At 42.0% G+C, this 26,711-nt stretch overlaps 1 protein-coding gene across 1 annotated transcript in view; it reads right to left on the reverse strand.

Moving 5' to 3' along the window:
• pde3b (phosphodiesterase 3B) overlaps positions 1-26,711 on the reverse strand; it is a 37,394-nt gene that overhangs the window by 6,812 nt on the left and 3,871 nt on the right. The window contains exons 2-12 of the mRNA XM_056608513.1: positions 10,456-10,506; positions 8,910-9,158; positions 7,858-8,000; positions 7,136-7,239; positions 6,016-6,232; positions 5,447-5,538; positions 4,666-4,847; positions 3,416-3,550; positions 1,891-2,002; positions 1,352-1,465; positions 961-1,160 (exon numbers count right to left, since the gene is read on the reverse strand). Coding sequence (XP_056464488.1) covers positions 961-1,160; positions 1,352-1,465; positions 1,891-2,002; positions 3,416-3,550; positions 4,666-4,847; positions 5,447-5,538; positions 6,016-6,232; positions 7,136-7,239; positions 7,858-8,000; positions 8,910-9,158; positions 10,456-10,506 — 1,599 coding nt within the window. The remainder of the gene's footprint in view (positions 1-960; positions 1,161-1,351; positions 1,466-1,890; positions 2,003-3,415; positions 3,551-4,665; positions 4,848-5,446; positions 5,539-6,015; positions 6,233-7,135; positions 7,240-7,857; positions 8,001-8,909; positions 9,159-10,455; positions 10,507-26,711) is intronic.

A 26,711-nucleotide genomic window follows, 5' to 3' on the forward strand; every position in this document is an offset into this window, starting at 1 on the left:
AAGTTGAGGCTTTCAGATTAGGATGCTCATGGGATCATTTATGGTGATACCTAGGTGTCTCTCCATATCGCATCACCAGAACCCACTCAGACTAGCATGGAACGGGGGAATGTTCACTTATCCATCCCTGATTATAAGTCTTGACTCCTTTCACAGCTTCTGTGTTAACCAGAAAGAGGCATTCTGAACCTTTGAGTGCTAAGTGCATTCAGGTCTCCCTGCGTCATTCTCATCTTTCGCAGCAAACACTAACTAATGACATAACTAGACGAAAGAGATGTCCCAGCACCCCTGAAAATAAACAATGTGTACTCTAGATGTAGGACAAAGTTTGTATGTTTTACCGGACGTAACATTTGCTATAGGTTCAAGTACTGACTTGGCCAGTAAAATGAGGACAGTGAAAGCAAAAGTTAAAGATTAACATTAGAGTAGGATACCTATTCCATCTAAGTCAACATGAAAACGGAATGTCTATTTAACTAAGACTACTATTTGTAGTATAGTACATAGCACATAGCACATATAGGTATACAATTAAGGAACCTATTGTGACAACTCATGAAGTTTGTCTGAACACATTGAATCCATACACAGGATGTTTAGGCCGTGTATTTTTATGAAATCAAGTTATTGTCATAATTTTGCCAAAAGGAAACTCATAATACAGAACATGTAGGTTCAACAACATTAGGGCTGCAGCGATAATTTCTTCGTAGTAATGAATTCATCATACTATAAAAATGTCAAATATTAGCAAAAGCCCATCACAAGTTACCAGAGTCCAAAATGATGTCTTAAAAATAAGAAAGAATTAGTTTCATAATGATCCATTAACCAACTATGTTGCAAATGTTTTGTAACTGCACTTGATGAATGACAATTAATTAGACAGATATTATTTATTTCCGATGGACCAACCACTGCAGCCGTAGCCCAGACGAGCGATGTGTGCGTTACCTGTGCTGCGTTAGTGGCTACTAAGAAGGCGTTGGTGCGACCTGGGTGGTCGTAGTCGTGCATGGCGGCTGCTACATAGAGGGCCATGAGCTCCAGGGCGGGGATGTTCCAGGCCAGGCAGCCGTAGCTGTCATCCGAAATAGAGGAGCTCTTGGAGGAGGCATAGGACACCCTGCCGGGTGAGATGCCGCTGTCTGAGTCTGTCGCAACAACGAAAACAACACATAAGCATTTGATGTATACCAATACCTCTATGTTGATTCAACCAAATAAGAAAATAGCAGAATACCTAAAAGCAGCTTTGCCTCCTGGCATGACAACCGCATTGACACCTATACTAAAATGCACTTTTGTTTGGTAGGTAATCCCTCCGGCCTTTATCCCGGTTTACCTGTGTCACTTCCGGTCACATGTTCAGTGTGGATCTGCTGGAATCCAGGGATTGGCCGAGTGGTCAGATACCAGACCGCATGGAGCACATCAGTAGCATGGACCCTGTTATGATCTGTTATGATACATTTGACATGTTAGGGAAACGTTACCAAACATTCTCAAAAAGGACCTATATGGCTTCTCAATTCTAGACCAACAATTGCAACAATTATCGTCATAATAATAATGTATGCATGCATATACATTTATTAAAAAAAAGGTACTGTAGGTAAGATTTAAGAGCTATTATTTGAGTCGAATGGGTTGGAAACGGCATGGCCATCTGTCAGCTATAAGTGAGTGAAAATTCAATGTGCTAATTTCAGAACTTGGTGGAGATATGTAAGCTTTTTTGTGTTGTTTAGTTCCAGAGTTTCATCGGAGTCAATTTCTCTCTTAACAACTCTCAAACTCTTACCAATGGCCGCTTTAAGTTTGTTCTTAAAATAAATGGAGCAAACATCATTAAGCTTATATCCTCATCGGGGAACTACTCACAAGGAATGTCCCTGTATCCGTCCTCTAGGGCACAAAAGTACATCATGAACTCCTTCACAGGGATCTTAAAGATCTCAAACAGACACGTATCTCGGAACAGGGTGTACGTCACCTGGGGAAATAAAATGAAATCTCTAAGTCCCTTCCGCACACACAAACAAAAAACACACATACACAACAGCTGGATCCTTTTCGGTTTCAGATACAAAGATTAGACTACTCTCAGTTCTGTTATCATGGAACTTGGGACAAACCTAGTACAAAGCATGTAAGCTCTGAGATAACCCCGCCCGGGGCAGAAGTGGTGACTTCTTTCTATCGTCTAATTGGTTTAGAAAATGCCAACAAACAACCATATATTGCCAATTCAAGGACTATTTTATTCCAAGGCATGTTGTTTTTCCTTCCTTGTTAAAATTGTACTTTAACAAGCAACTTCACGTGTCGTGTCTTCATTAAAGTTATAAGCGATTACTCTACTTACACGCTTAGTACAATTTGTTAAACCTTGCCTACAGCAGGCTATTTAAGCAGTGATTTACGTGACACTTCTGAAACCATCATGGCTGGTCTCTTTGTCGGACCTACGGCGGATATCGGAGATAAAATCGCTCCTTGCACACTGCACGGCAAGCCAAGGTGCAGTGTGAATGTTCTTTGGTTTTCGGCATGTTGTTATTTTTAAGCTCTCCGCGATGGCTCGCAGCAGAAACGAGCAGGGATTAGACCAAAAACGAGGAATATACCTTACTAACATTGTTTTGTAATGTGAATTGCTGCAGGTTCAAAGTATTTCACTACAATAAGCTCTGTAGTTAACCAGAGCACCACATTTCTTAAAAAAAGAAAACAAGTAGATTATCATACTATTTTAATACACAGTTTTGTTTGATTTGATTTTTATCAGCAAGTTAAAAAAATAACTGGCAAACTTTAAATGGCTTCAACTAGTCGCGCAAAGGTTTTCCATTGTGACATGGCGCAAACGAACGGAAAGGCTGACACTAGGCTTCAACCAATTACAGCACTGAAATAGCAATGACGGCTTGGGAATTCCCTGCTCCATCACATTTAAAGGGTGCAATAGATCATGGCCTTTGAAGTCTGCATTGAACGCACATTTTTCCGATCAATCCTGACAGTGCAGGAAAGCGCTTGCTTGAGTCAGTTTTCAAAAAGTAAAGACATCCTTGCTATGTTTGGTTAAGTTATTATATAATACCCGAGTGGAGCATGGATATACTGAATGTAGAATGACTTGCTCTTTACTGACCAACTCAGCACACATCGAGTCCAACCGTGAGCATCATCAATATCCCTCTTGATAGAACACTGAGTCCCAATAAAATAAACAAAAATCCCAGCCAGCTACTTGGAACTGACCCCATTGCTACCATTACCAACTAATCCCAAATAACTAATCCCAAAACGTTTCTAACATTACCTTCCCTATATTTATCAGCGCATGAAATTCTGTATATATATAAAAAAAAAGAAAAGTAAACGCCTTAAGGGAGGAACGTACATAGCTTAGTATTCGCCCCGTCTTCCCTCCAGTTCGGTCCACCAAGTCAAAGATCTGGAAGTTCCAGCTGTTGATGCGCTCCATGAGGGCGTGGTGCTCTTCCAGCAGGGGGTCTAGTTGGAACTCCTGGTTACCCTGGGAACAGCATGCAACACATAACAGACGTCGTCACCAAAGCATCAACATCACTAAACTAATGACTCATAGTCAAATGTCTGTGCATTTGTACAGCGCTTTCACATATGAGGTTTTGGGGGGGATATCACCATTACCATCACTACATCAGATTGAATGTGATGTTTTAGTGTCTATTTCCTGGTAAAGAATACAGAGACATACACACACACTCAATTTGTTTCTGATCTAAAAATGGGGCAATATAATGAAAGGATGAAAGAATATGCATAAGGCATGTCATCATCAACCTTTATGATGGCATGAGCATTTTACATTACAGTACATGTACTAGCCTACATTTGTGACTACAACTCATAGTTCGGTGTCTCTGTTGAAACATAGGTGTCAAGTTATAGTCTAGTATAGTATATACTAGATAAATCATAGTCTAGTAAATAGTATAAAGGTGTTAGGTTGTAGACTAGTATAGTATAAACTGGATAAATCATAGTCTAGTAGATAGTATAAAGGTGTTGATTTATAGTCTAGTATATTATATACTGGATAAATAATAGTCTTGTAGATAGTGTTAAGGTGTTGGGTTGTAGTCTAGTATAAACTGGATGAATCAGTCTAGTAGTAGATATAATATAGGTGTTGAGTTAGGCTAGTATAGTATAAACTAGAAATAGTATAGTCTTGTACATTGTTTGTCACACACAATATATATAATTGAAAATAAAGATTGCATACATTTTGTTGATATAGGGTAAGCGATTTTTACTATTTAAAAAATTAGTTTTGCTTTTTGCATTCCAGCGTATGTTTTCCATTGGATTTTTCTTCCAAGACGTTTGGTGTAATTTGTGTTGAATAAATAAACACACTGGGAGCATAAGCAGCATTGCTGACTTTTTCCTGCACTGTGTTCCACTGGCCATGGCCTTCTGGCACTAATCATTTGGTTGGGGTGCTGAGTGACCTTCTTTGCTCAGCCCCTGCATGTGTATTTATCTTTGCTGACAATTGTATTGCTGACAAATTTGTGGTGCACCTAAAGTCAAAGGTTGGGAACCGCTGGTCTAGCATATTGTATGAGGGTTGAGTTTGCGTCAAATGATTCTGAGTCACACCTCTGAATGGAGCGTCTGGAGCGCTGTGCTGGGGGTCTCCTCCTCCTCCTCCACCACCTCCTCCATCTCCTCTTCAGCCGGCCCCTGGTCCCCCACGCCGGACCTCCTCTCTGCGGAGGCCTTGGCCTCCCCGCTCTCCTCCCTGATCAGCGCCTCCACCGTGAACTCTAAACTTTCACACGCTGTGGAGGAACAGGAAACAATCAAATGTGAGCCCATGCATGCACACAGACTCGCACACATAAGTGCACACGCATGTACGCACAAAAACATGAAAGCAAGCATATCTTCAAACGGATGATGTCGTAGGTGGTGCTTTACACGTTCACTTCATGCATTGTATGACTTAGTGCTGCTTATCAGTGGATTTGCAGACAATGTATTTTAGCAGTGCATTTTGACTGGCTAATTGAAGCCCATGAGATTTGGTGCTTATTTCAAAGTAATATTATATAAGACAAACATTCGACAAAATGACATTATAAAATATCGAACTCATTCTGTTTGTTTGCAGGTATATCTAATTAAATGTCTAACGGGCATAGAAGGATTTACTTTGTGTCCTAAAGGTCATCCCATTTGTAATGTGTGTGTGTTGTCCAATAGATGGCAGCATATAGCCAATACAAATCCATTTATATTGCAACAATTAAAGTCACAAAGATCTTTATGAGCTTGCTTTCATCGATAGTGACCGAACTGTAGGCAGCCTTAAAACTGCACACACATGTAAATAAATTCCCTGAAGGCACCAATAATGAAATAATGATTCGTATTGGACCTGAGCGTCTGCGTTGAGCATCGGTTGTGTGGGGCTGCTGGCTCTCTCCAGCATCTCCACTGGACGCTCCCTTCGCCATCTGACGTCCACAGCTGCAATACACATACATCGCACACACAAGTTAGACAACAAAGAAGTAATACCTTTAGGTCTGAATTAATTGGCCAAACACTTTCTCTGGCGCAAGAATATACTATTTATGATTTGTAATGTATTTGGCTCAAGAGATAATGCAGGTTGGCAAATGATCTCCAGCTCCGGTCTCTGTGTCCCTGAGCAAGACTCAAGGTGTTGCTTGAATGCAGGACCACGCCATAAGTGGTTGAATGTGTGCATCAGGAGGTGAATGTGCTGCAGTTATTATAAAGGGCTTTGGGTGGCCACAAGTTACAAAGAATCTGTCAAAAAAAAAAAAAAGTGTAGACTTTTGAGGTCAGACAGGTCAATCCTATGTCCTTCTGAAGCAGCATCGGAGGGATGGATGCAGGGTGGGTGGGGGTGTTTACCTGGTGCACAGCCACACGGTGGCGCTACGGTAGGCCTGCCTGAGGTCAGGCGGGGGTGGTTACCTGGTGCAGAGCGACGCGGTGGCGCTACGGTAGGCCTGCTGGAAGTCCATGGGCTTGTGCGTGCTCAGGCTGACGCTGGGCTTGGTCAGGAAGTCGGCCGTGTCTGGAAACTCCACGGGTGAGGAGCGGCTCAGGAGCAGGGAGGAGGTGGAGGGGGGGCCCGCCGTAGCGGGGCTGTGCATGGGAGACGCCAGAGGGCTCAGGCTGGGGGACACCCCTGGGTGGGAGAAAATAGTACTTTTATCACTCGATGCATTGATGCTCCAATCACGGTCGTGGCTACTTTTGAAATATAGTGTTTTATGTGATATTACATTATTTCAAAATACACGTAACAAGCATTAACTGTAACCCTCTATCGAGAGGAATTAACAAGGCGTATAAAAGATGGCTATCATTATAGGTCTGTGAATATAGTTTACCACTATAGATACAGGACTGTTGGGTAATGTAAATAGGCTGCTAACTCCACCACTTCCTACAACATGTACACTGACCAAGATTCATATGACAAAGTTACCTAATTGTGATTAGTTAAACAAAATTATTTACAGAAAAAATATATATATTTGAACCCTACAATTGGCCTCAGTGATATTTAAATAAATGTCGCTTTTTCGCAAAATAAATCGCTTTTACTTTTAAGCTTACAATTAATGATTAAATCGCTAAAATACAATTCCTAAATCTATCAAGGATCATTATCAAATGACACTTGATACTGCTGTCACTTCAGGCCAGTAAAGGCTACTGCTGCTGTTGGAGGGCTGACGGGAGGGTATTCAGTCAGTTGCAATCTGCAACCTCACCACTAGATGCTCCTAAAATTCTACACACCAGACTTTTAAGATCATACACTACACCAATCTATAAATATTGAGAATTGCAATAAGTGGTGTACATAACACACAGTGTTATACTGTCTAGTCTAGTAATACAACTACAACCACAATAACCATAATAACAATCATGCAGTGTACAGATGGATCATAAAGGGGAATAAAAGCCGAGTCAAACACGTTCAATGATAAACCATTATCGCCTCGCTTTTAAATAAGAATACGCACTAATGGAAATAATGATCCCATGCAAAAGACTACAGGTGGCCGTATCCGCCCACCTGCTCTTCGGGAGCCTGCGTGGTAGGTGAGGGTGACGGAGGATGATCTCTGCTTGGGGATGGTCAGCAGGTTGGCATTGGGTCCGTTGGACAGAGACCCTGAGCTAAAGTAGAAGGGAACAACGCAACCGTTCGCAGAAATTTAAAATGAAATTGTTTCACTGTAAATGTGTTCATTCATCGTTATTTGATAATAATTCATTTTGCAAGAAAATTAACGCGTTTTTTTTTTTTGAGGGGTTGGGTTCTATTAACAGACAAAAAAAAACATTTCATTGTTTGGTACTCATAATACTATGTCAATAGATCAACAAAAGTAAATGCCATCAATGTGAACCTATTGGCTGCAACAACCAGTGCACTGCTGCTTTCATGTGGCACAAAGTGGCTACTACACAACAGATCCATCTGCTGGTAATGAGCATGAAGTATAATGGCATTGATCCAGAAGATCAAAGTTTGAAAGGGACAACTCGAAAGAAACTTTTGGAATTTACTCTTAAAAACATTCTGTCATTTAGATGCTAACTTTAAGGCTACAGGGTTCAGGGTTGGTAAGGGGACGGGAGGTGTGCTAGCAACCCGTCAGGTGAAGGTGGGGGAGGTGTGCTAGCTACCTGTCAGGTTATGGTGGGGGAGGTGTGAAAGGTACCTGGTCAGGTTATGGTGGGGGAGAGTGCTAGGTACCTGGTCAGGTTAAGGTGGGGAAGAGTGCTAGGTACCTGGTCAGGTTCATGTCAGGATGGGCTCTCTTGCCACTGTTGCGCTCCCAACGCAAGGAGGCAGAGTCGAGAGGAGGGAGGGCTGAGGAAGTGGAGCCCCGTCTGAGCTGTGGGGTAGGTAGGCTGTTCCGGCTGTTCAGCCCCTGATATGCAGAAGAATGAAATATAATGAATGCCGAAAATATGTGTTCATTCAATCATTCATTCAACACAGGAGTGATCCCTGTTACCTTGACATTTGTATGTGTATGCATGTGCGTGTACAAACCTGGTTGTCTACTTCCTTCCCATGTTAAACAGTAGAAGATCTTTAAAAATATTTATAAAGATATATATACATGTTGGCAAAATTATGACAACTTATTTCCACAATATATCCCATGAGCTGGTCGCCACATACCATTTTCTTTATGCAATGCAAATGAACTGACATGTCACATTGAGTCGCATGTTAACGCGACCAACACACCTCACTCCAACTGAACACCGGGGTACAGTGAGTATCCTAATGGTGTGTTTGAGATTATACATCGTACACCAGCCACACGAGTTGCAAAGTGGGAAAGCGCCCAGCTTTCTCGCTACATATTACCGAGGCACGCCCCCTTTTGGTCGTAATATCTCGGGATTCTGAGAGTCCACCGAGTTCAGCGAGGATAATCGTACAACTCGACAAAAAAAGATGGCTGCGCCAATAATGAGATGTATTAAGTTTGTATTTGTACCACGTTGGTCCTTTTAATCTCGTGCAATTTATGCATTGCACGGTATTGCTGTGCGTGTAATACAATGTAAAGTCGTGTTGGTTTAGCTTGTTTGCTATGTAGCTAACAATAACAATGGCTAGCCAATGAATGACTCGTCGTACAGCGATGTCGACAAAGACAAACGGGAACGCTGCAAGTGCTACAAGCCAGGAAATAACGTCAATTACAAGAGCAACTGGCGCGGATGGTTTACGACGCATCTCGAACACACCGTAAGCCTCCCTCCCACTTGGTTCACCGAACGGTGCATCGCATAGCGTTCCCTTTACATCACCGGGGCCTCACCTTCAACGACTTCCTGTCGGGCCGCTCAGCCGAGTCGTCGACAGGGTCGCAGGAGTAGAAGCCGGGGAAGGGCGTGAAGGGGTTGACCCGCGGGCGGCAGGACCCGGAGAAGGTCCCCATGAGGCTGGAGACGCTGCGCAGCGAAGAGGAGGCGTGGGGCGGCAGGGAGGAGTCCGTCAGCAGCTCCGACACCAGGTTCCTGGCCTCGTTGATGACCGACAGGTCCACGCCGTTGCCACTCACGGCCCCCTGCGGCGCACGACCGTGAATTGAGGCGTCGGAATGGGCAAGAAGTCGTCCATTACTGCTCAGTTTTTGCACACATGTTTTGTTTTTTTTGGCATGTTGGCGAGGTGAGACGAAACACACGTAAACCATGGTTGAACACACAGCCTACACGACGTGAATCACAACCGTGTTTTGTGAAACACAAGCATGCATCCTCGTGTACACAACAGATAAACAAACTACGATATACCACGGATATGCACAACTGTACACCGTGGGCCAACGCACACACAACCCGTCATCATGAATTAAAACCATTGTTTAACACATAACCGTGCACCATGAATCACAACCGTCTTCCATGGACCAACACACACAATCATACAAACAAACATACGCAAACACACAACCATTCACCAACACACAACCATTCAGCGACACAGCCATGCACCAACACACAACCATTCACCAACACACAACCACACCCCTATACACTAACACATAATCATACACCAATTCAGAACCATAGACCAACCAGAGACCAACACACAACCATAGACAAACACAACCATGCACCAACAAACAACCATGCCCCAACACACAACCACTGACACCCCTATACAGTAATACACAACGATACACCAACTCACATCCATTGACCAACCTACCCATATACCAACACAGAACCATAGACTAACACAACCATGCACCAACACACAACCATGCAGCAACCCACACCTTATACACTAACACACAACCATACACCAACACACAAGCATACACCATAAATGAACAGACAGACAGAAAGGATGGGTCAATTAGGGTCATTTATCTTTATACTTATTAGTTGGAAGAACAGTGGGTAAAAAGACTCCCGACTACCAGATTCAAACCCAGGTTGCCACAAGATGAGTCCCAAACACACTTAGGCAATGTAGTGCGCAGTTGGTGTAAGGAGTAGGACATCCTCACAGCATCTAAAGGCTGATTTTAGCCTTGTGTCTGGAGAGTGAGTACAAGTTAGGCCAGTCGAAGGCCGGTTTAGGGTGGATGTGTGAGCGACTAAATGGAGTGAGAGATTCTTTAGCCCCCGCTTGCTCTTCTCATTCTAGCTCATGGTATCATTGTGTCATGAATCCCCAACACACACACACACACGAGCACACACACACACGCATACACACACGTCATTTCAGAGTTGTTGATTTGAAAACAGCAAAGAAGAAACGTGTTAGAAAAAATTATTGATGAAGGTATCTCATTGATAACAGACCACTGCAGTGCATTGGGTGATGCTGATTGGTTACTGCTTACTGACCTGGTACTGTGGCTTGTACCAGTGTTTTAGATCCCAGTCCCACAAGATCATCTGAAAAACAGGCAAGAGACATACGTTACAACAAAGCTAGCTGAAACTGATAACAACTAAATGTGGTTGTAAGCTGCTGTGTGTGTGTGTGTGTGTGTGTGTGTGTGTGTGTGTGTGTGTGTGTGTGTGTGTGTGTGTGTGTGTGTGTGTGTGTGTGTGTGTGTGTGTGTGTGTGTGTGTGTGTTGCATGTGCGTGTGCATGTGCCTGTTTCCAGTAAATGCCTGGCTTTCGAAAAGGAGGTATCAATGAAAGGGGCTTAGAAAAATCTTTACAGTATTTGCATTGACTTTCCTTTTATTTCCTGCAAAGCAAGATACACTTTCTCACAGAGCTTGGCTATTGAACCTCAAAGAGATAGCAAACTGAGCGATTCTCAGAAGGCAAAATAAGAAAACCAAACCACATCAACCACAATGTTACGTCTACAATGGAGTTGTGAAATGCGATCTGGCACCAACGACGTCAATCGGCATCATGCACATCATTGGTTCGTTTTTTTTTACTAAATAGGTGCTCCCTCTTACATATTTAATGTGCTGTACACAGGCGGTGTAGAGTTAAAGTGGCACATGCTGTCCTCAATTGAGAAAGCCTAATCCTCTGATAGATTTAGGATAATTTTAGGATAAAAAAATGATTACATCTTTTTTTACAAGAAAAACAATGTCAGATCAAATGTAATCTTGTGGAGAAACAAATCTGGTCAAAGAAAAAATGTGATGTCTGTGTTGACCGCTCCAAAGCCAAAAACCATAATAAGAGGATAAGGAGACTACCTGAACACTCCCCTTTCCCCAATCCCATTTCTACCCCTTACCCCTGGGGTAAGGGGGTAGGGGTAAGGGGTAGAAATGGGATTGGGCCTTAAGGTCTTCAATCAGCTTGCCATGGTAAAACAATGCAGTAAATATTTCCCTCCAGCTTGACCCACAGCTCCTCACCACCAGGGGGCGAAACACATCGGTCCGTCCCATGTAAGCAGCACAGCCAACCACCTCAGCCTATCCCATTCCCATCTGCATCCATGAGATATACAGACATATTTTGATGTCTTCTGATCAATATTGAGTTGTCCGTACATCACGTCATAAAAAACAACAAAAGACGTTCTAAAATTACTAAATAATACATTTAAGATCATAGATTGTCACCGTGAATCAATTCACAGTGACATATATATAGTATGCAACCAAGAAAATGTATAGAATTTCATAAAAAATACCAATGGATAAGTTATATTCATAAAAACTCTACAACTATATTGCTGTCTATCTTCTTTTGGTGGCTGTGTCATTAAAGGTCCATTTTTAGACTATAAAGTGTAACAGGAGGATAAATTATGACTTAATACATCATATGAATAGGTAAGCAGCAGTGTTCAACTACGATTACTGTTTCTGTCTAATTATATTCTAATTTGGCTGCAGTGAGCAATGTATGTTCTTTTGTTTACAAGGAATGGGAGGTGATGGTTCATCCACGCGTTAAACACATCAGCGTCTTTATCAGCTCGTCATTGATCAAAGTGGGATGTTGGATGTTTGTCATCAGCATCTGTACAATGCCGCCCAACATTTAATATGGCAAATAAGCCCTGCCATGGCAACCCAACAGAGAGGCCAGCAAACAATGCTCCAATCACCATGGCAACAGCAATGGGCTATTTTCTTGTTGATGGAGAGATGCACAGCAAAAGGGAAGTGGATGGAGGGATTGCACAGTAAAGGACAAAGAAAAGCGACCAGAGGAGAGGCGATGTATGGACATAATCTATAAAATAGAATATATCAAATAGATAACGGCTCTGCCATGCCAACAGAATGTAGTGTGCGTACAGTACCCAGAGATGGACCCGCTGGCCCGTCCCTGACCACATAAAGCAGACCTCCACACACATTAAGACCATAACAATTAAATGGAGAAAGCAAGTTAAATAGCTCTATGTGTGCATGTGTCCAAAACTGCCTGCTCATCCACACATGCATACGTGTACACATGATGTACAAGTTTACACAAGCAGGCAAACATGTTAACAGTTTGAATGAAAACGAATGAAGCCTACAGTCTCACAGACAGTTCCCGAGACGGCAATGGAGTTCCAGCGTAGGAGTCCAACCAGTACCAACGGCTTCAGGCACACCTACATGTGCAGGTCTTATAGCATGTGCATGAGAACGAGTTATTTGTGAGAGGGCTGCGATTGGTGGCTGGACAATAGGCGAAAGAATGGCTGCTGAATACTGTTGTGGGGATCGGCAAGCAGCTTATAAAGAACCAAAGACACAACACAGAGCCATTTGGTAAAACAAGACCACGGCTGAAATAGTTTAGCATGAGTCTATTGGTGTGTATTATTGTTACCTCATTTTTAATAGAAGCTATGTCGGCCAGTGGCTACCGCTCTATCAGTTAGTTACAGCTGGGTGTTAAATGAGCAGGGCTCTTGCACTTTGGTGTGATAGGTGGACTAAACACACTAATAAGTGTGTGTGTGTCAGTATATGAGAGAGAGAGAGAGAGAGAGAGAGAGAGAGAGAGAGAGAGAGAGAGAGAGAGAGAGAGAGAGAGAGAGAGAGAGAGAGAGAGAGAGAGAGAGAGAGAGAGAGAGAGAGAATGTTTAAGATTATGTGCGTATAGAAAACAGAATTGGAGAGAACGTGTCTGTGTGTGGCATTGGTGGGGGGCGGGGCAGGCAGAGAGAAGTTGCCTCTGACAGCCAGAGGACGTTTATACGGAGGAGCAGGGCGATGCTGACGTCAGTCAGCGCCGCGACACACACACAGCGTCAGCAGCACCCTGCAGACGCACGCCCTGATAATGAGGAATGGGCTCTTGTCGTCACACACACACACACACACACGCTCGTCTTACAAGGGCTGAAACCAACGCAAGCCCACACATCACCTTATACAATAGAGCAAAAATAATGACAAAGGACAAAGACATGGAGGGCGAAAAAAAGCAGTTGGCGTACGTACTGCTGGAGGAAACAAAAGCCCAGTGGAGGTCAGCTCTGGGCCATGTTTGTGCGAGGATCTAAATTGTTTGTGTACAACTGTAGAAATTATTACAATTATTACAATAAGAGGTACCTGTATTTATCCGGATACAACAGGCTTCTAGCCTAAGTAAAAGGAACAGTGGGAATTTAAAACTAGGTCTGATATTAGGTCTTATTTTTGTGGTAGTAGAAGTAGATGTAATGGTAGTAGTAGCAGTTTTAGTATTGGGTGGGAAGGGGGTAAGGATTATTTTGCCATTTACTCAGATTTTGTCTCTCCTGAAATCACATTGAAATAACAATTGGACCTAGTGAGTTACCATATCTAATATTAAGGGAAACATTTAGCTGTTGTATATGACAACAACGTTTTTTATAATTGATAAACAAACACTTTCCTGATTTCAGAAACAATTTCTTTCCTTAATTCTGAATAAACGTCCCAGGAATGGCGCAATAGAAAATAAAGGGAATGTTAAGACTCAATATTTTTTTATAAAGAAACAGATTAGCACGATTTAAAATGAGCAATTAGGATATTAATCTTTAGAAAATTGCACTAACTTCAGTCAAATTCCATGTTGCTTGTTATTTTTTATATGAATAGAATTGGACATTAATTTGCACATACTAAGTCCAATTCGAAATTAGGAGATAAGAAAGTAAGTGATTGGCTTAACTATTTGTGTCATGTACACATAATTAACACTAACTCAGGAGCTAAAGCAGAACATTAAAAAACACAATGTTTCAATTTCAAAGCTTTATCAAAACTGAATTCGGGCAATGATGTGTCCAATAGCCGCCTCATGTATGGCTTGCCGTGTGTGGGCTAAGAAGAGCCCTCCGTGTTCCCTCCTCCATCAGGACTGACGTAGCGTGCATCTAAACAAGTTGGATTTGTTTACATCCATTTGCGTCATATGGCTCACTCATCACTAATGACACCAGCACAGTGTCAAGATCAAATGACAAAACAGCAGGTTGACACACCTAGTTGTGGCCGACTTGTACACGTCAGCCTGACTTTGCATAGAGCTGAGCTTGCTCCACTGTCCGTTCCGGTATGCTTCCATCAAGGCATTTGCATTTGTGGTTAGTGCTCTGACAAAGAGAAGTCAAGGCAAAACATTCTCCACCTTGGGTGTGGTGGTAAAACCAATAAAGCACAGGTTTCCCTCTCTATTAATTTCTACACTCAAAATGGATGTGTAACATACAAAGAGGCAATCACAAAGGAACCACTTTGTGCTTTGTTAAATGCACGTACATTAACAAACCCCTCCAAGGCCCGAATGTATACTAAATGTTTGCAGCCATGACGGGAGTTTTGCAATGAATGCCATTTGAAGGGTGTGTTTCAGCAAGTACGCACTGCGCGAGCTGCTATAAAGCCTTCCAGTGGTCCATTCAAGAGTGTGAGCTGCTGCAAGCCTTGCTGATTTACAGCTGCTCAGCCTGGGGCTACCTGCCTGAGGAACACCAGACGCACACAGCTGATGACGCAGGACAAGACATGACAAAACCAACCCCCAGCCCCCACTCCTCCTCCTCCCAACAAGTAAAGATAGACAAAAAACAATCAGATACACATATATGGACACACACACGCACACAAAAGCCCACAGCTCCCAACCTCCAACCCGAGTCTCGTGGTTCCCCAGTCTCCTAATGCCGCCACATTTCTTTGCTGTGTAAATCCTTCAAGTACGTATTCACAAGATAAACCAGGATCCGGAAGTTCGTTGATAGCAATCAGGCCTATACTTGCTTGGCTAAAATGGTCTTGTATAACCTTTCCATAGAGGAGAAAATGATTATAGTGCTTGACTGTAGCTCAATGTTTATTTTTTAGAAACCATGATAATATCTGCCCTTTCTAAAAATGTTGGATCAAAAAAGATAATAATAAAAAATGATGCCAAAAGTTTAAAATTTGAAAAAAATGAATTGGTTTTCTTTCACTAAAGCAAAATGTCCAATAAAATAAAAGATAGAATGTTTTAAATATATAATCCTTTTTTTCATCACTTTTTAATTGAATAATGAAGGGGGCTTGCGGTTATGCAGCTGGACATATGCACTCTATCAACTCTTTACTCAAATGAAGTTTTTACTATGTTCACTTTGGTAATCACAGTGAATCATGCACTGCTTTGGAAGACACGTTTTCTGGGATGTTTCAACATCCTTTCAATTTTGATAATTCTGTTTTGACTATTTTATTTGTCCTAGTCATGGTACATTGAACTGTGTTTATTACTTACTTCATACAAGCTGCTATACTTTAATACTCAACATATTGTGGAGTTTGACAGAGGATCTGTTAAACGGTAACAAAAACCAGATAATGAGGACACTGGGAAACAAATTACGCAATGTTGATGAGCTGCTAAATATTGTGCACATTTGGACAGGATTCTGAAAAGCGTACGCTTGTTTGCCTTTTATCACACTCAAAAAGATAAAGTAAGAAAGAATGAAATATAATTCTCCTAAATGAACTGTGACAGCTACAGGGCTAATGGGACTTGTGCTGACTGACGAGGTGTATCATGAAAACAGGAATGTGGTGATTCCGTATAGTAAACAAGGTCTCCAACACGGGCTGTCAGCGTCCACTCTCATGGTTAAGGTTTCTGCTGCTGGCTACTTGCCAGGCCTAGCAGAGCTTCCATAATGACAAACACGTGTTTGCAGGAACAACAAGAATTCCACAAGCCGCCTAAGGTCAACCTTAGTACGTCAATGATGAACTTTTTGCCACAATAGTATGTTTCCGACCAACATGACCTATAACTATGTGGCTGTGTTCGCTCACAAAGACTTTAGATCGTTGCCAATAGCTATAGAAATGACCCTTCAAAACACTATTCTGTTTGCAAGTCCAACTGTAAGTATCAAATCTGTATTATCCCTCTATACCCCCTCTTGTATGTCGATCCACAAAATCAAAAACAAACACAGGCATTTGATGGAATCCTGTGGAACCGTAGGCCTACATCATAGCGACAGACAGCTGCTCTGGATTGAAAGCCAAAGCAATCTAATCAGATTTAAAGTAACAAAAAAAACGTGGCTGTCCAGATAACTTTGCTTACCCTCTGCAACACAACACCAAGAGCTTACGCCTAACCTGCATAGTGGATATCGTAAATTAAAATGTGTGCCTCAATCGATGAGTTTGGACAATTGGAAAATACAAACATTTGATCTTTTTTAAATAAAGAAAACACTGAAGGTTCAAATATCTGTAAAATGAAATTATTAACATAGAAATGTGTGTATCTGTATGAGAGGACTACAGAGCTTACTTGGAATCTCTTATGTTACAGTTCAGGAATGCCCCTATAAATAGCCAGGCTGTTTGCTGTGTTACATGCAGGTTACTCTTAATCTCTGTTTAATATCCTCCGTTGACCCACACCTTTGCAATGCATCACCATCACAAAAAGAAAAGCTGGCAAGCATGTAGGCAGTTGTGACCTTTACTAAAAATGGCAGCAAGCCCAAGTGTAAATACCATAAATAGTCCTTTTTCCCTTCTTTTAACTCGCTTTGCTCTGCCAATCTACATGTTCATAAAAGGATTTAGGATTATCCAATTTTCACGTACGCAATTATGAAAAGGACCATTAATTCTGTGACGCACAGCCCGTCAGACGTAATATGATGATAGAAATGCATGAAGCCCAGGTTTACAAGGGTTCAATAGCTAAGCAGGTCAGCTTCCTACTACTTTCGCTGTCTCTTACTACTTTCATAATGGACAACCCAGCACAAATTTACCATCCAGCATAGAAGTTTTTAAATCCTGCATTCAAGAACATATTGTGCGTGCGTGCGTGTGTGTTACTTGCAGGTTATATCTGTCTGTGCTTTTTCATGTTTCCATCAACATAGCAGTTAAGACATGGGCCATGAAACAAAAGGGCTGTGTGAGGAAAATAGTCCATTATCTTGTTCAGGAAGACCAGAAACACTGGCATGGGATTTTTCCCCAAGACAAACCCTTTTAAACTTTGACTCCCTTTACAACATCCTGTAAGTTATTGCAGTTGACCACGATAGCTTTTACTGAATTTGTTTTTGCCGTAATTTTCCAATCTACCGGATTTAGAAACATACTTATTTGGTCTATGTGAAATGTAAATAGCTTGGTTACAAATTTTGAAAAATGTAGTACGGTAAAAAAAATAAACCATCTCTATCATCAATCAAGAGAATGAATCCTCTAACTGTGGGTTAAAGAAGTCTTAGTTATTTAAAGGAAAGAGGGCTAGGTTCTGTGGAGTTGGGACAATAAATGTTGTAAATGGCCTGTCAATCAATGGGCAAGTGTTTATCCTCTCAAGAGATAACCAGAGCGAAGCTAAATATACCCTGGCCCCACATAAACTAATAGAGTCTCCATCATTGTCTCAAACAATTTGCCTTAAAGAACACACGTAAGGAGTGAAGATACTGAGGAAGGGGCAACAACACAAACAATCCCCATTCTACAATTGCCAAACGCTTAAAAAATACAGACAATACGCTGGCACAATTCTATGTGTTTTACACCACAAATGCTTGCTGATCCTACTTTAAGGTTCCCAATGTTCTAATCAAGAAGGCAACATTGAGCAGGGCCAAAGAGCAGGCGAGAGCAGGAGCCCCGGGGCCCTTCGTACAACAGGAAGCCTATACCTGATATGGACATGTTAGATGAGGGAGGTTTGAAGCCTTGTAAGGGAACATCTGGCATTATCATGGGATCAGAGCAGGCTACTCTCATAAACACTGGCTAACGCCTGACTCCTCACGGCCTGGCCAATACAAGCAAGCATGTGAATACGCACTTTGTCTCTCTGAGCCAAGCTGTGGGCGGGGTCAAAAGGGCAGTCAAAAGGGCAGTCACGCTACCTCACTACCACAGCTACATCTCCCACGCCGCAAACTTATTACCACAACTACATCACTACCACGGCTACATCCTTACTAAATACTACCGTTACATCACTAACAATGCAACCTGACTACCACTGCTACCTCACTACCACCGCTACTTCACTACTACCACTTCATCACTAACAGTACAATTCAGTCACACCGCAACCTCACTACCAACTCCATCCCTACATCTGTTACACCGCTGCATCACTATCACCACCACCCCTACATCTCTTACACTGCTGAATCACTATCACCACCACCCCTACATCTCTTACACCGCTGCATCACTATCACCACCACCCCTACATCTCTTACACTGCTGAATCACTATCACCACCACCCCTACATCTCTTACACTGCTGCATCACTATCTCTACCACCCCTACATCTCTTACACTGCTGCATCACTATCACTACCACCCCTACATCTCTTACACTGCTGCATCACTATCACTACCTCTACATCTCTAACACTGCTGCATCACTATCACTACCACCCCTACATCTCTTACACTGCTGCATCACTATCTCTACCACCCCTACATCTCTTACACTGCTGCATCACTATCACTACCTCTACATCTCTAACACTGCTGCATCACTACCACCACTACCTCTACATCTCTTACACTGCTGCATCACTACCACCACTACCTCTACATCTCTAACACTGCTGCATCACTACCACCACTACCTCTACATCTCTAACACTGCTGCATCACTACCACCACTACCTCTACATCTCTAACACTGCTGCATCACTACCACCACTACCTCTACATCTTTACCACCGCTACATCTCTAACACCACTAGATCACTATTACCACTACCACCCCTACATCTCTAACACCACTCGATCACTACCACCACTACATCTCTACCACCGCTACATCACTACCACAGCTACCTCCCCTACATATCTTACACTGCTGCATCACTATCGCCACTACCACCCCTACATCTCTAACACCACTACATCACTACCTCCCCTACATCTCTAACCACTAAATCATCACCAAATAGGGATAGCTTAGTACCACAGCTTCCACATTTCCCCTCTAAAGTTATACTCCATCACAAATACATGTAAGGGATTTGTTTACTTCAAATACACTAAGCCATAGTTACACTTTGGAAAATAATCCATCTGGGGTGCATAAAGTTATAAGAGGTAGACCATATGACTAAAATAATAATGGTTAGTGTGTTCCTTTGAGGGATTTAGCCAATATGTTGGGTGAATTAGTGGAAGCATGCTGGATCTTGTCCCCCTATCACCTCATGGAGTAGTGGCCTCGGTGGGGTGCGGTAAGGCTCGGCATTACTGCACACAGCTTCACATGCCTCATATTTCCACACTGGTATTTTTCTTAATTTAATTTCTTTATTCCCCGTTTGGTTTCATGTTTCCAATGTGTGAAAGCCAACAGTAGCCGTGTAAACTACGGTGGTGACCACCACCGTAGTTTTAGGCTCCTGCATTTGAAGGTTAGATCAACAACTTTGGAGAAAGGCTGTGGAATAATAGTAGAACATAAATAATGACGTGCGGTTTTCCGCTATGCAGAAGTTTAACGTCAATAAGCTGTGTGAAGAAATGTCTGTTTAATGCCATGAACCTTTCTCGCTTTTTATTAGAAGTCTTCCCCCTTAAAAAAAATAATCTAATCAAACATATTCAAAAGGTATAGTCTCAGAGAAGCAGTTTAAAAAAAATAAAAAATAAAGCAGTGCACTGCCTGCATATGTCCAGCTAGGTAATAGCAAGACAACAAATATTGCACATCACACGCACACACTGTTGTGTTGAATAGCACTAGACCTCACCTTACACCTGACAATGCCAAAGTAACTTTAAGTGGAGATCCTTTATGAAGCCTGATGGAAAAGTCTGCCATTGCGTAACCTTGCAACAATATGATAGGTTACAGAAGAGGGTCCACGAGCGTTGTAGTGCAGTGATGATGTGTTTTGGGAACAACAGAGCACGGGAGTCGAGGTCCCAGGTGCTCAGCTGCAGACACATAATGAGGTGCAAGTGTCTCCATGAGGAACACGGTCTGGACACTCCACCTGGGAGGATCACTGTGAACCACGGACAACAAGCGAGAGAGAGTGGAATAATAGGAAGAAAGACTCATCACTAACGATGGGTAATAGCTAGACTACACCACAGCTTCAGAACTCAAAACCAAAGAACGAGAGAGGGACTTAGTGCTTACGCCACACGCCTTTTAAGCGTGACATGCTTTTTAAGCTTGACACGCTTAAGACACGCTTTGTAGTGGATTGATTTTTGATTGCAGCATATTGCTGAAGAATCTTTTACATTTTCTCATCGATCACACACACGTGTGTGTTACACAAGTGCACTGTTTTTCAACACAATTCAGTCGGCACCCAGGAATGGTGGTTCACCAAAGAGCAGGGTATCTCAAAATCCTATCTGAGGAATGTCAGCGAACAACGACCTCTTTGGGGGAAAGGGCTGGAAGGGTGTCAGGACAGACATCTGATCAACATTAACACGGTGAAGTATAAACGCATAAAGAGGTGCCAACGTCACCCAACACAAATGCCCTGGTCGGTAAATACGGGAGCATGCGGACTGTCAGGCTGAGGCCCAGGGGCTGGTACACTGAACAGGAGGAAGTAGAACAAAGGTCCGAGCTGCATCCCGCCCAATCCTACCTCAAATGTCCAAATTAGTCCTTTTTGTGGCATGGAAATACTTTTGTTTATATGATTTGGCAGTCACACAAAAAAAACATATCCTTTTTTTAATGTTGGCAAAATATGGCTCCATTTAATATTCTGCTTCACTGTACGCGTTTACACCAAAAGCGAAGGCTCGGCAGAACCCATACAAAGTCGACTTAAAAAAACTAAACAAACTCGATATTTCAGCAAAATGTATTGATGCAGAATCAATGGCGCAAGAAAAGTTTGCGGTTGGTACAAGCAACCCTGTGCAAGCAACTTTATTCACTTTGTTTTGGATTATTATCTTTTTTTCCGCTTTAGGTCAGGAAGGTTAACCGTGATTTGTTGAAGTAGACGTTTTATCTTAAGCCTAAGTATGTTCAGACATAGTGCTGATGCACCCTCCAGATGGGTGGGCCTATGGCGGTGGAGCCGGGGCACGCAAAGTGACATTCCAACACTCTCCCTTAAATTTTCGTCCTCTCATGTGTTGATGGACGTGGTTCTGGAAATATCCGAAATATGGGGATTTTCTAAATTCCATGTCAATGATGGCAGCCTGTAGCTGTGTCAGGGGGCTGGAGGTCTACGTGCTACAGCTAGTCCTTGGTTGACCCAGAATAGGATTTAGACAGAGGGAGAGGGAGAGAGGCTATAACACACACACACACACACACACCCAGATGAGGCCAAATTTGAGTCCCCATTCAGCAGGCATTTACAATCCAGCAATAAAACAATATTTAGCAAAATGTAGACATAATCTCAGAATCTGAATTGGTTTATTATTTTAAGTATATTGGCACGTACAACGAAAGTGATATAGTGTGGTTCGGTTTGTCCATAAAAAGACATAAAGCGTGCACAGAATACATAAAGCAATCGAATAAACACCATCCAATCCCAGCTCTTTTAACTGTGGTGACGTGCGCTGTGTCCAAGCATTCACCCTGACAGCAGGTAGGGATCTGAAGGGTCGTTCATAGACATAGACACCACCGCGGACAGCCTTAGGCCCAATCCAATTTCTAGGGGTAAGGGGTAGAAATGGGATTGGGCCTTAATAACACTCAGCACCTCTCGGCCAGGCCCCAACCCAAACAGTAGACCAGAGCAGCCCACATGCAGCTCTATCAGCGCAGCACACGTGCGAGAGCTGCAGACGGGTCGGTGAGATTAGCAGCTGTACACCACACACGCCCACTGTGTCTCAGTCACCTTAAAAGTCCTCATTGTGCCCAGACATGACATTAACTTTAACAGGGACCTCACAGAAATATGCAGCACAAATGTCTCACACACAGAGACACACGCGCACACAGTAATGTGTAAAAGCTTAAACCCAGACAGAGACAGAGACAGAGAGACACACACACACACACACACACACACACACACACACACACACACACACACACACACACACACACACACACACACACACACACACACACACACACACACACACACACACACACACACACACACAGAAAAACGAAAAACCACAAACTTCAATGTGTGACGTATTGGAACCGTATTGCTATCCTTATCTTCATTTAACTTCTGACAGAGCTTATGGTTAGTGGGTGTTATATTCACCCAGAAATCCTGCCAAGTAGGATGGTACTGTTTAGTATCGTTTAGAGCAATAGGATGATCCTGCAGTATGGTTTATATTACTGGAATGATACTGTACATTGAGTATTGTTTAGATCAATCGGATGAAACTGTATGTATACTATTGTTAAGAGAAATGGAATCATACTGTATAAGAGAAAGGGGAAATGGGCTTTCTTGTGATGCCATGAAATAAAGCAGCGAGCTGTAGTTCTGCATGGTTGATCTGCTATATAACAGATACATTTTTCTCTTGCTGAAAATAAGGGAGAGATAAATGAAGGCTTAGAAGGAGACAGGATGTGGAGGGGGCGAGAAAGAGAGAGAGAAAAGGATCTCCAAGAATCAATTAAACTAAGAAATACGGCCGGGTAAGGAAGATATCCACAAAAAAATATATATATACAAATAGATCACACTTTTCTTGTGGACGCTATTCTGGTATGTCAACCTGTGTACCTGTGAGGGAAAGAGAGAGAAGGCGAGAGAGATAGTGTGTGTGTCTGTGTGTGTTGTGTGTTATTGCACATGGGTGCATAGTGAGCTGATTTAAGGGTAGGAGGGGGTTGACTTTGAGAAATAAGGAGTAAAAAAGTAGAGAAACTAGAAGAAAAGGAGGTGGGGATTAGCCAGTCCAAAATACAATCCGTACCATGACAATACTTATAGTTTGTATAGTTCCATTATGAACACAATGTATAGGGAATCTAAAGATCACAGTTTTTCAAAGTCTGTTATTATAGGTAGAAGTATATGTTCCTCAATGAAGTGACTAATACTGCTTCATAGTTTGGCCATTTTCAGTGGGATCTGCCCTCAGCTGCTAAACACACACAAGCCCTCCTCTGTAGCTGCGGCTGACGTCAACCGTCACTTAGCAACAGCCTTTTGGTGTAAAAGCAGCAGTGCTGACACCATTTTCAAAAGACAGACACACGGAGGAAGACAGACAGAAATTCAAAGAATGGGAAAATGGAAAGAGAAGGAGGGAGGGAGTGAAGAAAGGAAATAAAAGGAAGGATATAAAAGTTTGACAACAGTGGTCATGCACTATTATTTTCCTCTACACAGATAAATGAAGCAAGTTTATATATATATTTTTTAACAAAAAAATGAAAACTGCTAGAACATCTTGCACGTAGTACAAGATATTATTTTAACCTAGTTGAACAAAACCGTATCACCCCATGGCATCCAAGTAATATGAGTACTCGCTCTTATCGCCTCCGTCGTGGCAGACTGATAACCTCACAAGCCATCATCTGGACAAAGCTATGCACTATCTGTCCCTCCCTTCGACATTAGCCTGTTGCTGGGCTGAACAACAGTAAACACAAGGTTCAACAACCTCCACGTTGACTTCAAAGATATAGGGCTCCATGTTTCTATCGTTTTAAAAATGATGTCGTAATCCCCAAAAATTCAAAACTAATTTTCAACTAATTATTTTGTTACCCAACCAGTGGACTTTGGGCTGGAAAGAGTTTGTCATCATTTGCCTAACCTTAGCCTTTTGTTACTCACCATTTAGGAGTCAGAAGGGATTTTGTTTAATGAGCGATTTGAAGGAATACAAATTAACAAAATAAAACTATGCAGTTTATTTTCAAATCAAGATTTTTCAAGTGAATTTCGCTCTACCAAGCTCTGCTAAAGCTATCATAAAAACTAAAGAGCTCCTAGCTAATTGCTAGTGATCATGACGCAGACCGTTTCCAAGGTAACCCGAGTTTTGGAGTACCCGCTCCAGCATTTCCTCATCTGTTTGCACTCACACCATCAGGGCTGACAATGCAGTCACTGCATCCTGTTTCAATCTGCAGTCAGCCGAACACACGGCACCTCATACAGCTTAACCCCTTCAACTCTTCATGTCTGGCTACTGACAAGGGAAAATTAACAGCCACTCCACTAACTCAACACCTTAAACAAAGACGGAGGAGAAAACAGGCTTAAATCCGCTCAACTATGTACTGCAGCAAAACAGTCTGGGCATCTTCTTGTTTGTTTCTACGTGGAGCTCATGATAAATGGGTATACATATGTATGGATTACTGTGAGGGCAGAGTGAGAACATTTATAAGAATATTGCGTTGGTGCATTCATCAAGGTTCACATGAACCAGATTTGTTACAGCTACAACTTCATTGTTTTTTTTTTACACTACAGCTGGGCCAAATTTCAAACATCTAGGAAAGCTTGGTGGGGTATAAGTTTGTGAATAAGTTACTTTTTAACCGAATATTGCCTCTGCTGAGGCAATATTCAGCCTTTCCATTTCCCGATAATGGAAACTTTAGCAATCGTATAAGTATATTGTCTTAACAATATTCCTATTCCTCATATAATATTCCTCAGGTCTGCATGTACATAATTTACACAAAATTTCACCAGAGACTATAGGGCCAATTTTCTCACAGCTAAATAAGGAGGTAAGTGACTGAGAATTTACACGGCAGTAAATCATTGGTGGCTGGAACACAGAAAAATACAAACACTATGGCTACAATACAATATCCCGAGAGGCGAGAGTTCACATGTTATGCCCATGTTAGTCCCCAGCAATTAGAGTAAAAATCGAAATGATACACCTTGAATAAAGTTGAAAATGTATTATTAAAATGACAACATTTATCATAATAAATATGTATATTAATATACTGATTTATATCATTCAAATATATATATATATACAGTATATATATACATAAGAATAGTTCAAATAAAATAACATATTTGCATTCATTTAGTTCTAGATTTTGACTCAAGCCACAAACAATGTTGCGTTGCGTTTCACCAAAGCACATTCTCTCTGCTGTACACCCTCTGCGTCTCTCCTTTCCTATCCCAGCTGGTGGCTGGGCTCTTTTATGTTCTATTGGGCGATTAGTAAAACTTGGCTTTTTTTCCCCCTTCCCTTTTTGCAGTCGCCCGGTTGCACGTCACTGGGTTGTGACGTCAATGTTATATCATTCCACATGGCTTTACAGCAACAGAACGTGACATCTGAAAGACACACTGCTGTTTCAACGCTGGCTCACATCTAACCCCCTCCCGAGGTCCCTCCCCAGCCTTTCTCTGCAGCCCGTTGAAATGGGGACGGGGGGGGTTGTTAAGAACATTATTTACCCCTGCCTGCATTGTAATCTCAACCACCACCCACCCACCCACCACCACCTCTAGACCCCTTCGTCACGAGTGGGAACTACACAAAACAGGGACTCTGAGCCAGTTTCTCCTCTACTTAGCCAGGACATCCTCTTATACGGTCTCTTGTGCATTTAGGGTGTTTCATATTGTTGCAATGAAAGCCTCTGTACAACAACTTATGGACAGGAAATAGTAACCTTTCCTTTTCAATCATATTGCATTGTATATATCATTTAGTAGTAAAGTGAGTCAAACAAAAGATACAGTTCTAGATAATTTATGCATAACACTATTACATATTGATATTAATGCGATGGATGAAGCTCATAATTGCAGATTATAGGCTTCACATTATACGTCATTGTAAAAATTGTTCTCAGTAAATCCTATTTGCAAATGAGATGCACACTGGTGTCAACAGTGAATCAATCATAGGTGAGTACCACCATTATTAATAATTAGTAATTTATTTCTCACCAATTTCACTCATACCAATTCATACAGTATCCATTAGTTAACACTGTTAAATAATTTATCAATCTAAAATATAGCTGTATAGCCTAATAAGTGGTAAAGGCTACATCTGCTTTTCTTTTATTTACAAAGTCAGACACCATGGACTTGCAACCTCTGTCTATATAGTTCCCAAAGAGCTGTTGAAGATGTTGAGAATTCATTGGTTTTCAAATATAAAGTGCACCAAAATAGTATAGGTTTTAAAATGTGTATCATATGTAATAGAGATAAAACACTGCAACTCATACCTGTTCACCTACTGCTTAAACATTGTGCCCATT

Source organism: Gadus chalcogrammus, chromosome 14 (assembly GCF_026213295.1).
Source record: "Gadus chalcogrammus isolate NIFS_2021 chromosome 14, NIFS_Gcha_1.0, whole genome shotgun sequence".
Lineage (NCBI taxonomy): Eukaryota > Metazoa > Chordata > Actinopteri > Gadiformes > Gadidae > Gadus > Gadus chalcogrammus.